Source organism: Chlorocebus sabaeus, chromosome 27 (genome assembly GCF_047675955.1).
Source record: "Chlorocebus sabaeus isolate Y175 chromosome 27, mChlSab1.0.hap1, whole genome shotgun sequence".
In the NCBI taxonomy this organism is placed as follows: domain Eukaryota; kingdom Metazoa; phylum Chordata; class Mammalia; order Primates; family Cercopithecidae; genus Chlorocebus; species Chlorocebus sabaeus.
Window position 1 is genome coordinate 20,141,967 of NC_132930.1, and position 25,207 is coordinate 20,167,173.

Genomic DNA, 25,207 nt, shown 5'->3' on the forward strand with positions numbered 1-25,207 from the left:
CAGGAGATTAATAAGAATATTAAGAGAGCAATTAATATATTGCCTCTACAGAGTTGACTCTGTAACTTAAGTTTATAAAATCATCAAAGAAGTATTAGAATCAGTTCAACTAAACTATATTTACCAAAACAGGGAATTGAAATAATAGCATTCAAAAAAAAAACAAGAACTAAAACCAAAAGCAAGGTTTTGATCCTTAATAGCATATTTTAGATTTTGTTTTATATTTTAGTGACATTTTTATTCATGTGAATCCACATCTAATGATGGATTCTGCACATAAGTTTTCAATTGGCGATTCTCATTCACAGCTGCTCTTCTGCTGTAGATAGCCATTTTCCTTGAGCCAAGTTTAGTCTTCCTTTTTTTTTCCCCCAAAATAGAGGCAAGAGGAAAGGGTAGAAGGTTTATTTAGAAACAGGGGGACATAAGAGAGATTTGGTAGGTGCAAGTCTGCAAGTCTCTCATCTAATCTTCTAAGGAAAATAAACTAATGGGACAAAATTAAATATCATTATCTCAGTTTCATCAATGGCCAGAAATTCACCTAAATAAAAAAATTCAGTGTGACCAGTGTTCTAAATAAGGATTCCTGAAGATTATCCATGACACCTTTGGGATTATGAAAGTGACACTATTTTGCAAGTCAGCATTGCTGCAAAGAAGGAAAAAAAAACCCTCTATATATGCTTTCATTTTGCTTCCTACTGGTTCGCTGACCTTTCACAGTTGGAGTAGTAGCAGGAAACTAAAATAAAAGCACTATTTTCTGTGTGAGGCACTTTGCAAGTAAACATTAATCGTGAAATTATAAGTCACAAGACTTCTCTGCCTGTTGCTTCTTCTAAAGCAGAGAATTACTATTAGATGAAAGAGCCTACAGCAATAAACATCAGGGGCTAGTGTTTCCTTCTCCTCTGAACTGAATCAGGCTGATCCAAGTCCAGAAATGCCTTTGAAGTCAAGGAGACCTTCATGTGCTGATCAATCCTTGCAGGAGTAAAGAGCAAGAAAAACTGGTTCTTGCACTTTAATATTCTGCCAGGCAATGCATTCAACTCAATGCAGAACAAAAAGGTTTCCTCTGTTACAAATTGAGTGATTTTCTACTTGGGTACTGCTTGCTACAATTAGCTTAGGTGGGGACCTATCGATCCTAGAACACGATGACTTATACCTCAGTACATATTTCCATTAGGTTAAACTAATGGTGAGGTAGCAACAACCATCAATTCATACTGTCTCTTGGTCTTGTGCTTGGGGTCAATTTAAGTGGAAACCAACATATGATTCTCTTCATATGAGCGATCAATATTGATTATAAGGTGACAAATACTAAGTATCTGTTTGAAACATTTCTAAGTTACCAAAACCTTTGAAGTTAAGAATTAAAATGATCTTAAAATCGATAGTGTATTCCAAAATCCAATTGAAAAGCCGGAATACCCCTGAACTCATAAAATGTATCCCTCATGTCTGCCTATTTAGTGGCACAGCAAAATCTGACATCTAGACTTCTGACTTGTTCAGAGTCTTTTCTCCACACTCTCATCATTAGCTCAGTCAAATCTTTTTATCTTAAGTGTCTAAGATAAACTCTTTTCTCTCCAATCGTAAAGCTGTAGAGTGTATTCCAAAAGCCAGCAATATGAACCTATTTTATGTTCCATTATGTTTTAAGAGACTGTTAAAATAGGAAATATAGGCATTTTATAAAGTAGTTTTTTTATTATTTTAGTCACAAAAAATATTCAATACAATAGAATTATACAGTTTGTTGACTTATAATTTATTATAGTAGCATAAATAAGGACAAAAATCCCTGTAATATTATAGATAGGGTACCAACTGCAGTTGATTGTCACATAGAAAGAAGAGGTAAAAATTTGAACTATAAAGTTAATTGGCAAGATAAAAAGACATGAGTACAAATTGCAGAGAACAACAGTTTCAAAATTATTATGGCACATGATGACTACAAAAAAATATGTCAATCTGTTTTAAATATTCACTACCTTATTTATGTTAATATATGATTACATGTTATATAATTCAGGTTGAAGGAAAGTGGGGGAAAAGCACATGTAATTTATTGGTAGAATTCAAATGTTATAGTTAGAGCATAGATTATTTCCCTATTCTTTTCTACAGTAGCACCCATGATTCACATCCTGCCGCTATGTGAAACAGCCTGAAGGAGGACACTATGAATTTCCAACTGTCTGCAGACTCATTTCACATGAGCCTACTCTCATTATTTTCAGCCATTGGTATCATCTTAATTTAAATAGCTCAATTGCATTAAATATTATATTTAATTGGCAAATTGTTGAAGTAGTCCATTCTATTTTAAAAGTGCCTCCTTTGCGAACAATAATCTTTAATAATGATAACAGAATGGCTTAAGACAGTTTACTCTACCTCTTTACATTCTAGGTAACAAACCAAAGTGCAAATGCTAATCATTAAATTTTACCACCTTCCGCTTGTACACATACACACACACGGAAATGCATACACATACCCTCACACCCATACAAAAATTAGACTTTATATTTATACAGTATCTTCAATTGAGCAAGTAACTGTAATGCAAAGAGGTTCTTCCAGCATGCAACTCATCCTCAATAAATTAAAAAAGTCCCTCCTCTGCATATATAAATGCATAGGACCACAAATTTAAAAGGACAGTTTCCTATTGATATAATGGCCATACACTCCTTGAACACTTACATAGTTAACCCTAAATTCAGGTGGAAACTGTGTAAAATGTCTGTGAGATACACTGTGACCTATATTCTGCTTTTACACCATCATAAATTGTGTTTCAACTAGTGTAATAATGACCTAAATTTTATTTCCTCTCATGTTCACTAGATTCTCACTTTCCCTGATTGGCAATAGTATTTCTTCTTAAAGCCTTATTAAATAGCATTGAATTGTCTAATTTTCTCGGATTTCAATCCTGAGGTATACATTTCCATTTTCTTTGTTGATCTAGCACAGGCTCAGGTGATTTCTATATAATGCATCCAATTAGTTCAAACAAGGCAAATGAAATCGCATATATACTAATCTCCACATTATTAACTATAAATAGTAACAAGATACATATCTGCACTCTTTGCTTGAGTTCATTCAAGTGCAAACTGAAGAAAAAGAATTTCCTGTTCTTCTTTTCATACTCCTGAGTATGGCGGTATCTGATTCTGTTTCTCCACAGTAATTGATAAGATTGCAAAACCTCTCTCACATCCCTCCTTTATTCCATTATTGAGAGCTTGATTTTTTTCACTTGTTTGCAAAGCGCAGTTTGATTCCATTTTGCAGAGATCTTACTTTAAAGCTTTTTTTGTTTGTTTTCTTCAAAATCAAAGCTTCATTTTAATCAGTTAGTGATCCTGCCCCTTGGGAATCGATTTCTTTTTACACAAGACAAATCCAGGTCTATTAGGATCCAACATATTGAGTTGGAACACTGCATGTATTTCACTTACGAGCACATACATTCATTTTACACGATTCCTCAATGTGGCCAGAGGGGTTCGTGGTCTGCAATGTATCCACCTATAAAAAATACAAAAATATATGTCTGCTTTACAGGGATGTGAGTAGGGTTTTGCCAGCCTAGTTCCAAAGCTTGGACTGCACATCTTGGCTGATAGTATTCTTTCCTTCTTTAAGATGTATTTGCAGTAGCCATAACCTCTTTCAGAAGCCATAGAGACATAACAGTCCTCACTACAATTAACAGCCCTGGGGCATCCAAATCAATACAGCTGGCTAATCTCAAGGATGCTATCTCTGACAAGAGATGCTTGCATGGTATAAGAAACATTGCATCTAGTGTGTTTCAGAGTTCAAGCTTTTCAAGGCTATGAAATGTCAAAAGAAGAGGGGCTGGGGAAGTGTTGTTTGCTTTGTTTATATTACAAATACAAACAAGAATGAAATGGTAACTTTGCTGTCATTGCTTTCACAACTTGCACATCCCTAAGATCTCAGAGATATGAGCTGGATCTGAATGTTCACACCCTTCCAAGTAGCTCTAGTCTCTTAAGGCAATCATTAGATAGCTCACTTTCTCTATAGAAATCGGGTCAGGTTATATATGCTATCAACAAATGGCCTGCTGATTCTCAGAGGGTCAAGGATGAATTGCTCCCCTCTTCAAAGTCATGACTGTAAAAGGGCAATGTTTCCCAACTTTGTTTCTAGTTTGGAAAAATAAAGTTATGATAAAAACTCCTTCAAAATATTTTGGTGCTAATGTCAGTTTTAAATAGTGTTAAATATTTCTCTGAACTTGAGCCTGACCAACAGGCCAATTTCTACTTTCCGTGCTAGAAAGTACACAAAGTGTCTTTTTCCAATTTGGTGGTGGTGCAATTGATGTCAGTAAAATCTTAGTAAGTCTGAATATTGCCAAAAAAAAAAAAAATAAATCACTTTCATAGAGTAAACATGGTACATTTCGCTGCTCAAAGTACTTATTTTTAAGAATTAGGATAAGAGAAGAGAAATATTCCAGTTAATTTCCAATGTAAGAATGCATCAGCACACCAGAGTCAAAGTAAAAAAGAAATTAATGACTTATTTCACTGAATGTTGGACCAACTTATTTGTGAAAGTAAATGGTGTAATAAAACAAGTAATGACTAACTTTAAAATTAATCGTTTAAAGAAAATAAAATGTATTAAAATGCTCTGACAGTATATTATCAATATTAGCTGCATAAATTTAAGCAGCATTAAAATATGTCTCAATTTTAAAATTTAAATGTTATCTTCTTCTAGAAATAAAAACAATATCTTTTTGTTTCTCGAGCAGCTTTAAAAATTAATACATATGGGGATATTCAGGCTAACTACATAAAGCAGAACACATTTATCAAGGCATCCATGATAAGTGAATGTTTATGACTTAAATTTTTAGTTTCAGATAGTTCACCTTATTTTACACAAACCATATCACCGCACATTTAATTTTAAAATTCCTTATACATAGATGAAAGCTAAATATTTCAAACTTTCTGATATTGTGTGTTATTTACTAACCAACTAAAACTACATTAAAGTAATGTATACCAGGACCACATTAGATTTTCCTATTATGCATTTTTCCTATATATGATATAATTCCATAGCGGTTATCAACTATTTAACTATTTTTGTGAAGTTATTCATTCAATTATCACATTCTATACAAGGCTACGATGTGGTCTGTGAAGGCAAATATCATGTACTTAATGTTTCTTTTCAGTGTTGGCACATTGTTGGTAGCCCTGAAAATTGGATTAATGAATAAATGCATATTTGGAAATAAACAATTAGGGAAATCATATTACTTGTTATAGTATCACATATATAATTTTAATATTTTGAAATCATATGGTTATCTTTGACTTTCTATTGTTTCTCATATTTTAGATTATGGAATACACCTCTTTCAAACTATAGTAAATGCTCTTTATTTTACTGGCATCCCATTTTGCCCCCTTTGTTTCCCATCTCTCTCTTAAATTTAGTCTAACAACCTAAAATTTCATTAAGCTTCTCTTGTTAATTCTTCTCCTATAATAGTATTTCTCTTCTTTTCTTAAGGGAAAGATACTATGTAAAATTTTATGCAAGGTTGTAAATAAATGAATAAATAAGTAAAGCAATTTTTTAAAAAATATAGGAAATTATAGGTGTCAAGTGTTTTAATTTTTATCTTCAGGACTTGATTTACACTTTTAACTTAAAAGCATCCCCAGGAATATAATGCATTTAAATATTATATTAGTCATATTGCTATGCAGCATAATGAAGTCCACTTATTAAAATGTTATTGAGGAACAGAAACTCTCTCATTTCGTAGGTTAACTACATAAGAGCAGGCTTCTATTTTTGTGATTTAAGCTGTGATGTGCTGAACAAATGCAATGGTGTACTAATACTCACCTGTCACTAAAGCAAAAAGAAATAGGTTCTTTTCTCACCATTAAAGATGAACGTTTAGAAACAAAAAGTGCCTATCGTGAATCACTTATTGAGTTTATACACAACTACTTAGGAATCACCATTCTGAAAACTGTCTTTGGTGAGGGTCAGAGTAGAAATGGATGTTACCAGGATGTGTTGGTTTTGATTTGAATCAGCTAATTAAAATGGCCCTAGAAGCAATTTTCAGATCACAGACACTGAGGAGATAGGCTCTAGTAAATCAGACCAAACCAATCTTTCAGTCAGGTCCAATTCAGCTGAAGTTGTATAGACACGGCCTTTGTCTTCGCCTTTCAACCTTTCTCCTGGATTTGTTCTATCACCCAGGCAACAAGTCACACACACACACCCACACACACACACACGGAGATGAAACCACATCATTCCTTCATGCTTTCTACAAGGTTATCTCTGTGTCTCACTCAGTCCATTTCCTACCCCAGAGACTAAATTAAGCTGCAAACTTTACTTTAAAAAAAAAAAAAAAAAAACCAGTAAAATGTTAACTTATACAAAAGCTATATTCTTTACCTTCTCTAGACCTCCCTGGCAAACCATAGGTAACTACTGCTAGGAGAAGAAAACTGAATTATGCAGAGAATCGGAAAAGGACTCAGACCTGGGTACAAGAACAAACTGAACATCCACACATAGGAATAAGCCTGTCCTTTATGATCCTGAAAACCTTCAAAACAACCCAACAGGGATATATGTATATTTTAAAAGAAACAGATGTCTATTTTTCTTCTTATGTTTATTAGGTATGCTTCAATACTAAATCATGCACTATATAATTGGTGTAGATTCAGTACAAGTATCTGTTGAATGTGTTTGCATATAATTGGCAATATCTATAATGAGTTCATGAATATTCATTATCTTTTTCCTTGTCTAATGTTCAAATCTAGGGAAAAATAAAAAGTATGATATAAAATGCAGAGTATGGTCCATGACCCAGAAAATCAAATTGATGTTAGTTTCCACAGTCTAGAAAAAGGAAGTTGACGTTAATTTTTAGAGCATAAATGCGTAATACAGGAGCTGAACCATTTGTTAAGAATAACCAATGCTATTATTAACACTGAAAAGTTTATCTGTTTTGTTTGTTTGTTTGTTTGTTTGTTTTGAATAGTAGAAAACCATTTGAAATGAAAGCCAGGACATAGAGTGAACATGGGATTTAAGAAAGTGGGGGACTATGAGAAGGACAATTCTGGATGGTATTTTGGTATTTTACTTTCTTCTGATTTATACAAGTAATATATCAAAAACCATAAATGATAATAATTATTCATTACAGTGACACTTGTATAGATGTTGATGGGGCTCAAGAAACACCACCCCAGAATATGGTACCTTGGCATTTGAGAAAACAGCAGGAGCAGTAAAGCCAACTCTCACCTACCCCTTGCCCTTCTCCCTTGAAGCAGGTCATAAGACTCTCATTTGAGAGGTGCCCTCTACATACCCGGAGGAAAGGAACATCCTCGTCTTTGAAGACACAGTGCCACAAAGAAGAATCTGAACAAATAGGCCTTGCTAAGTTCCCCTCTGTTTATAGACATTAAATCACACCTCTTTCGTCCAATCATGCTCTTCTATGACTACCCACCTGTTCATCAAACCCAAACATTAAAAACATATGTTTACTTACTTCTTTGGGTCTTCATTTTTTAATGAGGACTCCCATGTCATGGAAAACTTATATTAAATATAAGTTTCATGCTTTGCTGTTATTATTCTATCTTTTGTTATAGGTGTCTCAGCTATGAATCTAGCAATGGGTAATAAAAAGAAATATTTTCTCTCCTACAATGTTTATTACAAGATTGCATTTAACTATCTAATTTAACCTCAAAAAGTCCTTGTAAAGTAGGAACCATATTTTTCTCATTTTACACTTGAAACAGAAGCTCAGAGAGTTTAATCTCCTTATATAAAATCACACAGGTAAGTGGTAGAATTAGGGTTCCTATCAGACAAAGTCCCTTTACATTATGTTGCCTCATATTTATTTTTTTAAATCCAAGTTCAAATCTTTTAAAAATAGACAGCAAAGTTATCATTGTAGTATCTCCATTTTTAGCACCGTTTAAGAAAAAGTAAGCAAACTTATACAAGTTTGCTAAACTAATATAAACAAAAGTGTTAAGAAACTCAGTTCTAGAAACTTCCATATATATCATATTCTATCGTGATTATTTAAATTCACAAATATATAAAGATTCTATCATAATTATTTAAATAGATGCATACCTAAGAAGCAACTTCTACATACCTGAAAGTTGTCTAAATTGCAACAAGTAAAGAAAAAGAATTAAAAGATTCATTCTATCCAATCAAAGGAAGGGAAGTCTATACCCATTTACGTATGTTATAGTACACACACACACAAAGGCCATTAGCAACCATTTGAACTATACTCTTAAAAATAAGTATTTCAGTCTGTGAGTCAACCACTGATTAGCTACGTAAGAAAAGGAGACAGAGGCCAGGCGTGGTGGCCCAGGCTTGTAATCCCAGCACTGTGGGAGGATGAGGCGGGTGGATCACCTGAGGTCAGGTGTTCAAGACAAGCCTGCCCAGTATGGAAAAACCCCATCTCTACTAAAAATACAAAATTAGCCGGGCATGGTGGCACATGCCTGTAATCCCAGCTACTTGAAAGGCTGAGGCAGGAGAATCGCTTGAACCTGGGAGGCAGAGGTTGCGGTCAGCCAAGATTGCACCATTGCACTCCAGCCTGGGCAACAAGAGCGAAACTCCATCTCAAAAAAAAAAAAAAAAAAAAAAAAAAAAAAAAAAAAAATTAAAGAAAAGAAAAGGAGAGAAAAGGAGGCAGGAGATAGAAAATGTTATACGAATTCCTCATCATGGATACTTGGGCCCTGACTTCAGAGTATAAATGATTTGGGAACTTACAAAAGAATGCCTTGGGGCCAGGAGCGGTGGCTCAGGCCTGTAACCCCAGCACTTTAGGAGGCCGAGGTGGGTGGATCACGAGGTCAGAAGATCGAGACCATCCTGGCTAACACGGTGAAACCCCGTCTCTACTAAAAATACAGAAAAAATGTGCCGGGCGTGGTGGCGGGCGCCTGTAGTCCCAGCTACTCGGGAGACTGAGGTAGGAGAATGGCGTGAATCCGGGAGGCGGAGCTTGCAGTGAGCCAAGATCGCGCCACTGCACTCCAGCCTGGGCGACAAAGTGAGACTCCGTCTCTAAATAAAAAAAAAAAAAAGAGGCCGGGCGCGGTGGCTCAAGCCTGTAATCCCAGCACTTTGGGAGGCCGAGACGGGCGGATCACGAGGTCAGGAGATCGAGACCATCCTGACTAACACGGTGAAACCCTGTCTCTACTAAAAAATACAAAAAACTAGCCGGGCGAGGTGGCAGGCGCCTGTAGTCCCAGCTACTTGGGAGGCTGAGGCAGGAGAATGGCGTGAACCCGGGAGGCGGAGCTTACAGTGAGCTGAGATCCGGCCACTGCACTCCAGCCTGGGCGACAGAGCGAGACTCCGTCTCAAAAAAAAAAAAAAAAAAAAAAAAAAGAATGCCTTGGGTTGGATAGCCAAGCAACCAATGTTTCCTGACTGAATGATTGTTAAAATCATGGAATCTCAGGATTTATTAGAAAGAATACCATATGTTATGTATAAGTTCAGTCATGTAAGAGGCATGGAAGGAAATACAGTCCCGGTTCTGAGGAAACTTCTAATTATCTTTTGAACTGGTAAAACTATTTCCTATAGTTTCACTTACTTGGCTCTTTCATTTTTCTCTCCAAGGTTACAATCTGCTTATATGCACAAAGTTGACAGGAAGGTACAAGGTGAGGTCAGAAAACCGTGAGAGGATTTAGTTTCCCTTCCTAAACCAGAGATTTCCTTAATTCTACTCAACTCCATCATGAGCTGTTTTTCCTATATTTTCTACTTAGTTGAAGGCTACATATAATAGAATCGAGTATAATAAGAGAAAACAACAAATGTAACAAAGCTGTTCTGAACATCCTCAATTAGACATACACAGACAAATTAATTCAATAACTATCAAAAGACAGAGTATTCAAATAAAACAACTATTTGTCAAGAAAATGCTAATGCAATTAAGTATGTAAAGATTGGTGCTCTAGAAGAGCCTATTCTTCAATGTTAAATCATCTTTCTCTTTATTGTTTTTACAAAAACAACCATTTTATTTGTTTCCTGTGTGTGTTTTTTTTTTTTTTTTTTTTTTAAATGACAGAGTCTTGCTCTGTCACCCAGGCTGGAGTGCAGTGGCACAATCTCAGCCAACTGCAACTTCTGCCTCCTGGATTCAAGCGATTCTCCTGTCTGTCTCCTGAGTAGTTGGGATTACAGGCATGTGCCACCACGCCCAGCTACTTTTTGTTTTTTTAGTAAAGACGGGGATTTCGCCATGTTGGTCAGGCTGATCTCGACCTCCTGACCTCAGTTGATCCACCTGCCTCAACCTCCCAAAGTGCTAGGATTACAGGCATGAGCCGCTCCCCCTGGCCAGAAAACAATGATTTTTTAAAAAACACCCTTTCTAAATCAGGGAAGGATGGAGATTACTACAAATAGACCGTACCACTATGCACTATGTAAGTAAAACATTAGACCGGATCCCAGCTTTAGAGTTCTAATTACATTTGGCCAAGGTTAAGAGTTAATGCATTTCCATTCTGAAGGCTCACAATAAAAATGTAAAATGACACAAACTTAAACTATCATCATTATCCTCTTCAGGCCACAATACTGGCCACCTTTGGAAACAAAAGCAGTATTGGCTGGTATTCCTGTGCCAAGGCTGCCTGAGAGAAATAGAGGCTAGATGCTAATGAGAAGATGAAGTGAATAGCAAGTTTGGCTATCCTTAAATGACACTTAAATTGCAATCACGTGCCTGAAAAATTGAGAGCTACTTGGGGAGCCTTGAACACCCACAGAGAAGAGTAGAAAAATGCAAAGTATTTCCAGGTGATGGATAAACCCACTAACAGTTCGATCTACAAACAAGCAAATTAAGTAAATGCCCAAGGAATTAATCGAGACTTGATTTTGTAAATGTGAGAAAGGACAACATTAGAAATTCCAAACAGTTTCCTCTTTATGAAAAATATGTTAAAATTCTAAGAATTGGCACAGTGATTATATATGATCCCTTTGGTTGATAATAGATGAATTTCTAAGCTGAATATAATTCTCTTTTAATATGATTTGTGGTTTACCAGCTTCAAAAATCTGTGCTTTCTGATCATTAGAAAGTTCTAGAAATGTTTTCGGAAACACTTTTTGTAAACACTAAGACACTAATTTAAGGATTGATGTGAACATATTTAAATATTGATTTTGGTACACAGAAAGACATTACATTACTATCTAATGTGGAAATACAATTTCAGAAATGAGGAGACCAGGGACTGGGCCTGGTGGCTCATGCCTGTAATCCCAGCACTTTAGGAGGCAGAGGAGGGCAGATTGCCTGAGCGCAGGAGTTTGAGACCAGCCTGGGCAACATGGCAAAACCCCATCTCTACTAAAAACACAAAAAAACAGCCGGGTGTGGTGGTGAGCGCCTGAAATAATCTCAGCTACTCAGGAGGCTGAAGCAGGAGAATCGCTTCAATCTGAGAGGCAGAGGTTGCAGTGAGCAGGGATTGCAACACTGCACTCCATCCTGGACAACACAGAGGGAGATTTCGTCTCCATTAAAACAAACAAACAAAAAATGGAGTAAGGAGGCCATTTGGAATCATTCTTTACCAGATTATTTACTTTACTAGTGATAATGCTGAAACCCAGAGAGGTGACAGGACATGCTCAATATAACATTGCAGACCTTAGATTAAAAGCAAATGTATTCACTCTCAATTCAGTTCTTTATTTCCACTTAAATTATGAGAATTATATCACAAAGACGTTGAAGATTTGCGGATGAGATTAAACAAAGATTAAGTGTCTCTAATTTCAGTTCAACACAGTTGTGAAATGCAGGAAAGATAAGTTACATCGGTATACCTTTAATTTATAGCAAATTTTGCATTAATAATGTTAGTTGGTTCATCAGAAAGAGTAAATAGCAATGCAAAAATCCCAGCACAATGTGTTAAATACCAAAAAAAATTCTTTGTAGTAAAGTTTCTGTGTGATGTGAGATGAATTTGCAGAATCTCCTTTTATTTTTGAAGAGTTTGAAAACAATCATAAAATATAATAAAAGTTACTTTAAGTTTTGTCATACTTTCATTTTAAATTTTGGGGGGATGGTTCCAATCAATATAACATATAATTTTAATATGCATATTGTATGAAAAGGACTGAAAATCTTACACTTCAAAATAGATCATAAGTCTTAAAATGCTTAATTACAAGGCAATATGGTGTTTCTCAACAGAACAAAAAAAAAGATTACATGCTTCTCTTTTGCTCTTTTGTCTTATAAGTGCAGTGTGATGTATTAGTTTAATTAAAGTCTACCAAATTATCATAAAGATTTTATGTGCTGCAAATAATTGGCTTTTTGTTCTCTGCTCACTTTTTGTTAATGGAAGCAGAATTTTTTTTTAGTGATACTTGGTATAAGATACCAGAACGCTACAGGGAAGAGAGGCAAATGAGGTGTCTAATGAAGTGACCTTTGGCATCTTGGACTGGAAATAAAATGAAGTCTGCACTAATGCAATGAAAAAGTCAATGTTTCCAAAGGGTTAAAAGGATAGATCATATTATGGCTCAAAGCCAAACTACACCAAGAATCCTTCCATATATAAAAATGGCAATCATATTAATATGAAAAGCTGATAGGCTCTAAAATTAAGTAAAATGTACAAGCAGATAAGATCTTTTAAATGTATACTAGAACGAATCAATCGTTGTGTGTGAAAGATTTAGGTTGTAATTCAGATACAGTTATACTACCAGGTACCTCTTTAGTAATAGGCAAATATGGCACACAAGTGAACATAGAATTAATAAATGTAACATAGTAAATGAACGTTATTTCAGAAAGTAACAGTACTAACATAACCACTCTTATTAAAGGTGAGTGGGAACAAATTATAATTAAAATATACAAGCATTTACATGGCACTGCTATTTCTAACAGTAATATAATAAAAACTGAGAATAACCTCGGAACTTGAAATCAGCCCACTGATTATAGAATCTGAAAGTCAGAAACTACCAGTGACTCCCATAAAGTGTGATTCTAAAGCACTTTACATAATATTCATAGGACATAAATGATAATCAGCAGTGCTTCTTTTGTTAAAATTATGTGATCACCACTCATTTACTATTGCCTTGAAAGAAGCATAATGTATGTATTACAGGATTCCTGAAATGTTTGCGCTTTAAATTCATCCCCTGAATTACTTTTTTAAAAATTTCTGCTGTTATTCTTGGCATCAAAACATGTTAAGAATTTCAATTAGTGATACTAAGATTCTACTGAGAGTTTATAAAGTTTCAGGCTGACGTGCCAGGTCTCTAGGAATTAGATACTATCCAGTGACCATATTTCACAAAGAAGGAACTCAGTAACTAAGAAATTAACTTTCCCCAAGTCACAGATCTAAAACGGCAGTATTGAAATTTTAAGCACAGGAAGTCTCATTCTAGTCTTTGTTCTCTTAAGTAGATAACATTCTACTGCCTCTCCAATTAGTGATTACATTGTTCTTAAAAGCAAGTTAGTTCACACTTGCTATATCTTTTCAAATGTACCTCAACGACACTTTTCAGGTAGAGAATATTACTGGGATTTTAAATATATACATAAAAATTAGTATCTAGCTAACCTTAAGTTCTTAACTGAAGCTCTCTCTCCTACTTACACACACACACCTCAAAATAATAATCATATTTCTGAAGAACAACCAATATGTGCACCTAATGATATACTCAAATGGCATTAAGCCTGTAGGTTTTCCTCATTTCTTAAAGGCACCACTTTGTTCTTGTGAAATCTTATGACCTCAAAAGCCAAACTAAAAATTAAGCCAAGAAAATGATAGTCTCCCCAACTCGTGATACATTTTTTTTTTCAGTGATAATTCTCTCATTGGTTGTCTCTGAAGAAACAGTCTCAGGAAGGAATGTTCCTCAGTGAGTGCACATGCATATTTTGAACAGATATACTGGATTTACTTTATTTGTTTCAAGCCAAAGAGTGAAAGGGAATCTTTGACAAAACTGTCATCTTTAAAACATGGTGATATTTCATTTTCCCCTTCTGCACTATTTAGATTGCTTCGAACTGAAATGCTTCCAGCAGCTCCTATGTCCAATTTTTCAAAGTTGTCACTTCCTAGCAAATCTGCTTAAGCAAAATACTTATGTTGTTAGAAAACAGAACAAACATACATTATAGAATACATTCCATTCTTCTTTGCAGGTCAGAGTCTTATTCAAGAATGGGAGCTTGGAAGAACATGTGGAAATAAATTAGAAGATGACTATGATGGATTGGTTTAAGTCAATGAATGTGGTACACCTCTGATTAGTTTCCAAAGATACACTTGGACTTAGTTGAGTATTAGTTTTCCACTCAATAATCATATGATCAAAATGTTATTTTCAATGCATTCACCAAAGGTCATAAAATTTAAAAGAACAAATCCAGAGGAAAATGGGACAATGAAAGACGACCATGGTTACTCTTCCTTAGTTCATGTCTATAGCAGCTATTATAAGGTACTTGTCAACATTTTCTGTCTCAGAGGGAAATGAAAAATTGCCAAGCGTTACACTTGTAGACCTGTGGCCTTTCTGAAATGTGGACATCATAACTCTTTTTTTTTTTTTTTTTTGCTATGGAGTTTCGCTCTGCTCCCCAGGCTGCAGTGCAGTGGTGCAATCTTGGCTTACTGCAGCCTCCGCCTCCCGGGTTCAAGCGATTCACCTGCCTCAGCCTCCCGAGTAGCTGGGATTACAAATACGCATCAACATGCCTGTCTAATTTTTGTGTTTTTAGTAGAGATGGGGTTTCACCATGTTGACCTCAAACTCCTCACCTAGTGATCCGACCGCCTCAGCCTCCCAAGTGTTGGGATTACAAGCGTAAGTCACTGTCCCCATCTTATAACTCATATCTTATAATAGCTGAATGAGAGAAAGCACAACAGAAGCAAAATTCGAAATAATGATTACAAGAATCAATTGTATGAAAGGAAACAAAACTTGTCATTCCTAAGCAACTTCCAAATGTAAGAATAAATACGTTTGAAAGGTTCAGTGATGCTGTCTTGAAATATTGCTCAATATCCTTAGCATAGAGTAACTTTCTGAATATATACACACACACACTCACACACATACCTAAGTTGTATATATTTAGATATACAATATTTATCATAGGTGGAACTTATTCCCCTCTATGCATGATTACATAATGCTTGCTGAAATTAATCTTTTCAAACTTGTGCCCTGAAAATTACCTAAGACTTACAATTCCTTCCATTACTTTGAAAAGCTAGTCATGTCTCAGCAAAAGCCAAGACTGCTTATGGTGTACAATCTGAAACCCAATTCTCTCTCGGCACTTTAACAGTAGATCTGTCACCCTTTAACACCACAAAATCAATACCCTGGAATGTCATGGTTCTCTGATGGCCCACAAAGTCAAGGCATGATCAATTTCAACTTCCTTACTAGACAGAAATAGACTTAGACAAATAAAAGATTCCATTCAAGTTAAATTCAATAAAACAAAAGAATAAAGGAAGAAGGAGTCAAAATTGTTAGAATTCAGTCCAACAAATTAACACTTAAAACTAAATCAATTTTTTAAGCCAACTAAATTGCACATCTAGTCATAAGGTATGTATTACAACTTGTAAAAAGCATATGAATTACTCCAATCCATAGATTAAGAAATACTATCAATTAGGTATGTCTTCATTACATATGGTAATAAACAATAGGAGAAGGATGGCGTCTGAGTTCTATACTATGTATGCCTAGAACGTAAGAGCAGAATTCTTATATTTCTTGTCATAAACTGTATATCATACATAGAACAGTCCCTGACGCAGAGTAAGCCCTAAATAAATATCTGATTACTCTATGAAAAGTACTGCATACTTTAAATACATCTGGCACATAAACTCTCTGAGGGCAAAGGCTCACACTTTCTTGTTCACTGCAATGCCCCTGGCTTCTGTAGTGCCTAGCACATTAGCAGGCACTCAGTGAACATCTGCTGATTCGAATAAACAGAGGTTTCGGTGGCATTTAAATGATAGATTTCGAGAGTTTTTTTCTGTAATAAACACTTTATACACCAGCGGTTTTATTTTGCTCCAAAATTTTGACATACATAAACACAAAGACTTATTATTTAGTAACACTTTAAAAAGCCAGGCCTAAGAGTTAGGAGGCATGGAGTGTGGTTTTGGTTCACTAACTTGCTGTGTAATTTTGCCTCTCCGTGTCTCTCCAGTTTCATCTATAAAATGCAAAGGAAGGGTACAGACAGAGCAAGACAGTTCTCAAGTATCCTCTCGGGAATATGTAGGTATATACCCTCCTGGGTATGTGTAGAGACAGGGATTCAGAAGAAATCAATGAAAGGGACTCTAGAGGTCAGAGAAAAGCAGGAAAGCAATCCTATTAAGAGAGTTAAAAGAAACTGAAATCACTCAATTGAGCAAAGAAAATGCTGTAAAAGCATAAGTGAAGGAAAACTACATGGGAGAACTTAGAAGCATGTGGTACCAAGACCTCGGGTCCTACTTCCAGTCCCACTAAATGGAGTATGGGATGGCCTATTCCTTTGTCTTCCAATGTCATAGAAATTAAAAAGAAAAACATTCACACTCCCATCTAGCTTGCCCCTAGGGAAGCTGTGGGACATAATTCTGACCAATAAGATATACAGAAAAATCTTTGGGAAGGGAATCCCTCCTAGAGTAGAAAGGAAATGGGATGAGGTGAAGTTTTCCCTCATCTTTCTCCCCACCTGAAATAGGGACTTAGTGGCTGGAGAGACAGCAACCCTCTGGGGAATACGGGAAAGAAAATTAAATGTCAAGGATGGTAGGCAGGAGAAAAGCAGAACCGTGATTCTTCAGCGGAAGTTGCTGATGACTTCTAGAGTCTTGTATAAGGAAAACCTAAACCCCTCATTCCACTATGGTGAATCTGTTACTTGCAGCTGAGTGCATTCCTAAGCAATATATTTCCAAAAAAGAAAAAGAAAAAGAAAAAAAAGACAGATAGAAGGATTAGCCAAAAAAAGAGAAGAAAAACTCAATGTATGATTATGAGGGATCCATGATGCTACTAACAGACACTAAATAGAGGGCTGCAGGTGTTTTCGTTTGATCAACTACCATGTTTCACACTTTTACATTGCTGACACTGTGCAGAAAGGAGACCACTTTCAAGTGTAAAATCTCTGAACCAGGAATCAGAAGACATGGGTTTCACTTCTGGCTCTTTCACTTAAAACACACTCAACTTTTAACAAGAAATTCTTCAATATAAAATAGAAGATAGGCTGGGTGTGGTGGCTCATGACTCTAATCTCAACATATTGGGAGGCCAAGGTGGGTGGATTGCTGGAAGTCAGGAGTTTGAGAACAGGCTGGCCAACATGGTAAAACCTCATTTCTACAAACACTCAAAAATAAGCTGGGTGTGGTGGCACACGCCTGTAGTCCCCGCTACTTGGGAGGTTGAGGCTTGAGAATCACTTGAACCTGGGAGGAAGAGGTTGCAGTGAGCCGAGATTGTGCTACTGCACAATCTGCCTGGGCGACAGAGTGAGACTTTGTCTCAAAAAAAAAAAAAAAAAAAAGGAAGTATTACATAAACAAATAGAAAGCATAGCATTTATTTGATAAAGAAATTGTTAGGATTAACAAGATAATGCATGTAAAAACACTTTCTAAAAATTTACAGCACTTTACTAATAACTGTGCATATGGGATGACGTAAGTAAAATACTGAGCACAATTTGGGTCACACAGTAAGTCCTTTTTTTATCATTACCACTGTTATACAAACGTACTTGTCCACAGCTCCTTGAGAAAATCCCTGCCTTGCTGGACACACAGTCCTTCAGAAGGCATATTCCTGCCTCATGACTCTTCTCTTCTAGGCATGACAGATAGAACGAAGAGCCAACTCGTAACCCAGGCAGCGCCACAGTTTCTCTCCCTGACATTTGAAATAGCCACCCAAACACAGCAGCAGTTTTGTAGATAAACAGGCATACAACAGGCAAATTCAGGCACTATGAAGTTGTCGGCCATGCTTTACCTCTAGAGAAGAAAAAGGTAACAAAGAAAGAGAAAGAGAAAGAGACGGAGGAAGAGAGGATACACGTGATGGCCTTGAATTTCCAATCCATTTCTGAAGATTAGGTCCTATGTATTCCCAACTTGAGCATAAAATATCTTTCGCTGATTTCTCATATTGGAAGCCAAAGAGTTTTAACTAAATACATTCATTTTAGTGTTGGCATTGAAACATGTTTCAAGCTGGTTATACAAAATCTGAACCTATAAAAGTGTACAAGAAAAGGTGTCCCATAACCAAGTGCGGTGGCTCATGCTTGTAATCCCAGCACTTTGGGAGTCTGAGGCGGGCAGATCACATGAGGTCAGGAGTTAGAGACCAGCCTGGTCAACATGGTGAAACCCCATCTCTACTAAAAATACAAAATTACCCAGCGTAGTGACAGGCATCTGTGATTGTAGCTACTCAGGAGGCTGAGGCATGAGAATCACTTGGACCCTGGAGGTGGAGGTTGCAATGAGCCAAGATCACACCAATGCCCTCCAGCCTGGGCGACAGAGCAAAACTCCATCTCAAAGAAAAAAAAAAAAAGACTATCCATATTCCCTTCTGCTTCTATCATTTTACGTTACCTCCACGATTTTATGATAAAATTTCATAAAGCATTCTATAAAATGAAAAGGCATTTACAATTAATAACAGAGGATAATTTCCTATTTATTTATGATGCACAGTGTCTGCAATTGTTAATGAAAATATTAGATTAGTTAAAATCTTAAAGTTACAAAATACTTTGTGGAATGTTTAATCTGAGAGTCTTCTTGCAAAACAAAATAAGTGAAAATCACATTTATGTATAAAATTGTGCATATTTCTTTTCTGTGAGCAGCAAAAAAAACCCAGGAAGAGAATAGATTTTAGGTGCCAAGGAAATAGAACTGGCCAACTTCTAACCACCGCGCCCCCCCTCCTCCCCACACCAAAACGAGTGTCTGTTGAATGCTAAGATCCTCTGACTGCATTATGGTACGCAGATTCTAGAATCAAATTATGGCTTTTCTGAAGGTGGGCACAGCCAAATTGCTGAATGCTTTTGGATAGAGTCCCAGAATGCAAGGGCTTATGTTTACGGTCTTATTTTGTTTTGTTGACAATGAAGTACAACTTCTGAGTTTCCCTATGATCCTAATTTAACAACAGTCATTTGTCAGATCTAGAAGTGGTTCAAACACGGTCATTTTTACGTAGTTATGGTCAAATTATGAATTCGTTCAAAATAAGAAACACAAATTAAAAATAAGAAACGTGAAGGAATATTTCCATCTGGTGACAATAAATAGATCAAATAGCATTTATTTCCTGTTCAGAACACTCAGGTAACTTATTTTGTCAAGGAAATGTTAGCTCCCAATGGAAATAAGTTTTAGAATGTGACCTTCCCAGAACTAAGAAGACCTAATCTAGTGTTCACATTTTAAATTGTCACAGCTCAGATATAAACTGCCTGCTCACTCGTGGTGTTCTGTGGTGGGAAAAAAAATAGTTATAGAAAGTAAGCTTGCTTATATTTTGCAAAATTTCTTTCATAATAAATCATATAGTGTGTATGATTGTTTTTAAAAAGACAAAGGAAAGACAATCTTGTTTTCCCCTTCAAATTGTGGTTCTTGGGTAACTTCAGCTATAACAAATGGAACATGGTGAAAATTATTTGACCTTTTTGTTCAATTTTCCAGTTTTTTAATGGAGAAGTTGCATTCATTCCTATGTACTTAATAGGAATTTTGGCAGGCTTCCAGTTTATAATCATCTGGAAGCACATATTATAACTTTAATTATAACTTCCAAGCTAAAAGAGTAGTTAGTATGATGTAGGCATTCAATTACTGTTTACCGCAGTGAATGAATCTATAAGGCAAAAATGTACAAGCTATCATCCAGCGAGCACTCGATTCCCACCTGAGTTTCATATTTCTCTTTCCATTTACTTCACCCCAAACAGTTTCCATAACAAACACATTGGGTAATAGGGCCAAGACACTCAAGCTATTTCTTATTGTTTAGAAGCAGGAAGTCATAAACCATTTCAAACCACATTCCCATAACTAAGGAAATCTGCCAAAATACATTAAAGCAAGATTTTTATTCCTTGAAGGAAAAGAAAACCTGATGGACTATTTCAAGTGAGGACAACTGAAACTTGGTACATTAGTAGCACTGGTGGAATCTGCTTTTAGAACAGATATTACTTGTTTGAAAACAGAGCATGAAATGATGTTAATCTGCAAGTGGAGGAAGCTGTTCATGGCCCTCTAATCAGAGCATGGTGTACTTGAGTCATCCGCCCTTTCATTTTTCAATCCAGGATACCCACCGAGCCTATTCCAGTGGCCATCATGAGTACACCACTCTTAATAAATTCAATGGGTGTTTTGCAAGTACAAAGCCTATGGGATTGGCCACTTTAGGCTAAATTTTAGCTGCATAATCAAGAATATAGCTGAAAACGCCAATTAATGGTTCAAAGCACAAAGGATCAAGCTTTAGCTATAGAAAAACCATTTACAGACTAAAGATATCACCTCTGTAATCTATCCCTGACATTGCAGGATGGCACACCAGGTATATTAACAATAAAGCCATCCAAAAAAATTCCTTCTATAAAGTAAAAACTGATGAACAGCATAAACTCTTAGCTTAAGAGAATTATGTAAGATAAACATAAGGTGAAAAAAGTCCTTATATACTGAAGTAATCTCATTTTCTGTTATTTACACCATAAAACAAACAAAACTCACAACAAAGTGGATCTTAATGCATTAAGATCCTCAAAGTAGTATAAACAACATATAAGCGAATGCTAACATGCATGATAGAGTGTATCTTAAAACAGAAACATCTCGAATTTAAGAATTAAGTATTAACAACAAGCACAATTAAAAGGAAGATATATGCAAGGAGAAATTTCATCTTGAGTCTTGACTTGGGAAGACAAGTCTTAAAGCCAAATTGAGGCTTATCAGATAAATATATGCATGCCAGGCAAGCAGTGAAAAAAGCTAGGAAAGAATACCAACACAGATGGGAACGAGATAGCTGACTTGCAGGAAACCATGCGGAGTGACAGCTCTGCAGTGTCTCCACACCTGATCTGGCAGCAGGGCCTACGGGGGCTGCGGTGCAGCCAAGTCAGCAGGAGCTGGAGGCAGATGTGGCTCTATACTAGCTGCGTGCAGGAAGTCCTGGTGCCTACAATCCTGCAGCTCTGCAAGTGGTTTCTCAAAATCATAAGAACTCACGACTCAACTCATCTATACTTAACTAGATCCAAACTCCACTTCTATGTGGAGAAACTTATCAGAAAGGAAATGTCTGCCAGTAATTGTGATGAAAACATTTATTTGACCCTGATCCATGTTCCTCACTAGATTCAGTTATTTTAAATACTGTATGGAAGTGGAAACACAATCATTGCTAATCTATATTAGATTGATTCAGCTGAAAAAATTTACAATTTTAAAGCCACCTGAAACTATCATTTCCTAGACTTGATTTCATCCTCAATAACTCCGTGTAAGAAATTTAGCTTAAAATTATGCTTTATTTCACTTTGTTTTCACTACAAATAGTGTCATCTGTTGGTACTTACTTTTGGTGTAGCTTAACACAATTCTAAGAAAGGTTTCCAGCTGATTTTAAAGATACATAGGAAATAACAAGATAGAAATTTTAAAACCGAGTCATGGATAAGACAGAAAATATACATGTACACCGGGCATCTGACTAAATAAGTTCACTGGTGATATAAACAGGAAGATATTGTTTTAGAAGTAATTTTCTCTTACTTGAAAATCTCCTGCTCTAAAACTTTCACTAAGTTACAATATTTATTAAGTCCAATTTCCTGCTTTAGCAGGACTGAATTACAGGGGGTTAATCTCAGATTCAGGCCAACCGAGGTCTTCCTGTTCATATCTCCTTTGCAAATGGAGCTTACTAGGGAAGCTGAAAAGGAACCAAATGCCTCACAGCTGAGGCTATCCACTCGACCTTCTTTCTACTGGTGACATACTTTCAGCTGCTCTTAAAACTTCTGACATTTCCAGTAATAAGCAAGTGAAAGCATACTACTTGGACGATGTATGCACACTACTTGGAATAGCCAATAAGCTTAGTAAATGTATATTTGATTGTTGAATTAAACAATACATTAAGAGATCAAACAAGATACAGCTGCTAGATCTTTAAAGGCTCACCAATTGATTGATGCGTGGTATTAAATTTATTGTAATGGCAGCTATACATTTACGTAGAGTAAGAACATTTTATCTAAAAAAGTAAATTTTAAAAATTAATCTGTTGAATTTTTCTGATTCTCAATATCACATTTTTAAGGTAAAATGACTATTAAAATTATTAAACAATGTTTTCAGACAAAGGAGACATAAATATCATGTTCAACTGATAAAACTGTAATAATGAAGGATAGGAGGTAAGTTACACAAATTGCAAATTGCAATCTTGCCAGCTCCTTTAATGGTTTTAATGGAATAGGGCTTGAATTTTCCCTTCTATTGATGTTTGTTTCAGAAGATAAGCAGTACAAAGATTTTTTTATTCGGAAAAGTTTAATTCTCTCGAATTTCTAATTCAGTGTTCTAAATTTCAAGGTAGGCACCACATTCTGCCTTACTAGTAAGATCTGATTTTGCTATTTTACTTAAATTCTAAAACGCTTTTCCACTCAGTACCCCTGGGAGACTAAGAGTTTCCTGACTGTTGGCAGAGCTACTAAAGATTCCTAGCCCAAATGAAAGGAAGATTTTCATCAGAGTCTGGGTTTTTATGAACAAAACTTCACAGTTCTTGTTACCATCTCTGTCCTGTCTTAAAAATGTACCTTGAACTTCTGCTAGCAAAACTCAGATTGGTTGAAATATCCAACAGACATACCCTGGGCTGTGAAGTTGCCCCTTCACTAATTTCTCAGAGGCAAGTTTACCACTTGATGAATCATTAGCATCACTTCCTGTGGCACTGAAGTTTTCCCTAGGGGTTCCTACTAACTAAGGACTAATCACCCGTGTTCTTATTTAGCTCTTGAGTTCCGATTAGATCATAGATTAAAGTGGATGACTGCAGACTGCTAATTCTTACCTGACAACATACTGAACAAAGACTCCGTATTCAGGAAATACATTTCATATTTCCTTTTAACAAAATCCATACCCTGCTACTGAATCATTAAATGTGCAACCATGCTGAGTTTAGCTATTCAGAGAAAAGATACTAAGACTTCGGTGGCCACAGGTTATTACTATGGGAATTTGTAATGGCTTTTACAGCTCACTAGTGATTTAAGAACTTGATGTGACATTAGGAAAAAAAAAGTATCAGATGTAGGTTTATACCAACGGGTCAAACTCATTCAACAAATACTTGAGATGAGTACTAATTTTGGTATTACATATATCTCTTACACAACTGTAAGCCCATATTTTAAAACTTTTTTGATGGATAGTACATTTTATGTATCTGTTTGCAACTTGAAAAAAATGTAGTGATTCATTCCAAAATACTGCAATTTGAAGAGACTGTGATAAAAATGACAATAACTATAATACAAAGAAATCAGGTATAACATTTAAGAAAATCCATTTTTGGTAATTTTCTATCAAAATAATGTCTAAAGTATAGAATATACTTTGTTCCTGTTTTTTAAAAATATAAATGAAATATAAATGGGACATTGTCTTACCGACATATATATATGTGTGTGTGTGTGTGTGTATATATGTTTGAGATTTGATATAATACAGTACTTCCACAAATAACACATTATTGTATGATGCCTATAAATGCATCGGTATCTCAGTTGAATGGATTTAAAAATCTGTGTTTCCTTCTACCCCCAATGCAGTTATCTTAAGATTAAATTCCAGATTATGTATCATTGTCATTTAGCACACCACAAGTCTTGTTAGATCAAATCACTTTTCAAGTGAATTCTTATAAAAGAAAAAATAATAGTAATAGAAATTTGAATTTTGGTTGTATATTTTATTTAAAAAAAAAATTATATAGATGGATTCTTCCTGTGTTGCCCAGTTTGGTCTCAAACTCCTGGGCTCAAAGGATCCCCCTGCCTCAACCTCCCAAATAGATTGATTTCTGGCATGTGCCACCCTGCTTGGATGGGATGCATATCTTAAAACTGTATACATTCTCTTAAATTTAGAATCGTCATAATACTAGATCTCATTTATAACACAGTGACATTTTGCAATTAGAGGGGGCTTTTCATCAGAATCAGTTTCTTCCCCCCACCAACATATAAAAGGAGAGATCTGTCTGGCACAGTGTCCCCAGCCACTTTTCCTGTGACGTCTTCTCTAAGCCCACTAGTGTCTCTTACCAGGCGTCATTTGGTTCCCTTCTCTGTCTTAAGGGAATTTGGCTCTTCCCTGCTCCCTCTCAATTATAAATATGCAGGTTAGATAATTGACCCACCCTTTGATTGATGCATTGCCTAAACAGAACCGACTGCCTTCTAGTAAACCTCTAATGACAGGTGGGGGAGGAAGTACCAATTAATCAACCTGAATATCCGAAGTCATTATTGCCTCAAATCCTTTGGTGCCTTCTTCAATTCTCTCAACTATTAAAACAGCTCTCCCTTCTTCCCACCTGCACAGCTCACACTCTTATCAGAAAACACAGTAAATACAGAGGCACATGTGCATACTTAAAACGTGCATTCCTTTTTACATCATAGGATTTACAATTATACACTCAAATGTAAACAGTTGAAAAGCCTAGAAAATTCCATTTTGAAAATAAATCTTAAAAAGAACTTATTCCCTTGGCCCACAGGGTATCTGTCTAGTCCGATGTCTCTGCTAAAAGAAGTACAGTTAGAACCCCATGAAAGTGCAAAATCAGTCAGCGCAGACCTTTGCACAGGAGGTTC

General features: G+C 35.9%; 1 protein-coding gene across 6 annotated transcripts in view; it reads right to left on the minus strand.

The window, feature by feature from the left end:
- PCDH7 (protocadherin 7) overlaps positions 1–25,207 on the minus strand; it is a 421,565-nt gene that overhangs the window by 350,203 nt on the left and 46,155 nt on the right. Inside the window, exon 2 of one of the 6 annotated variants that reach the window (XM_008017693.3) lies at positions 1,764–3,567. The exons of the other annotated variants lie outside the window; for them this stretch is intronic. Coding sequence (XP_008015884.1) covers positions 3,490–3,567 — 78 coding nt within the window. The 3' untranslated portion in view covers positions 1,764–3,489. Of the gene's footprint in view, positions 1–1,763; positions 3,568–25,207 lie in introns of those variants that run through there. 6 annotated transcript variants of the gene reach the window in all.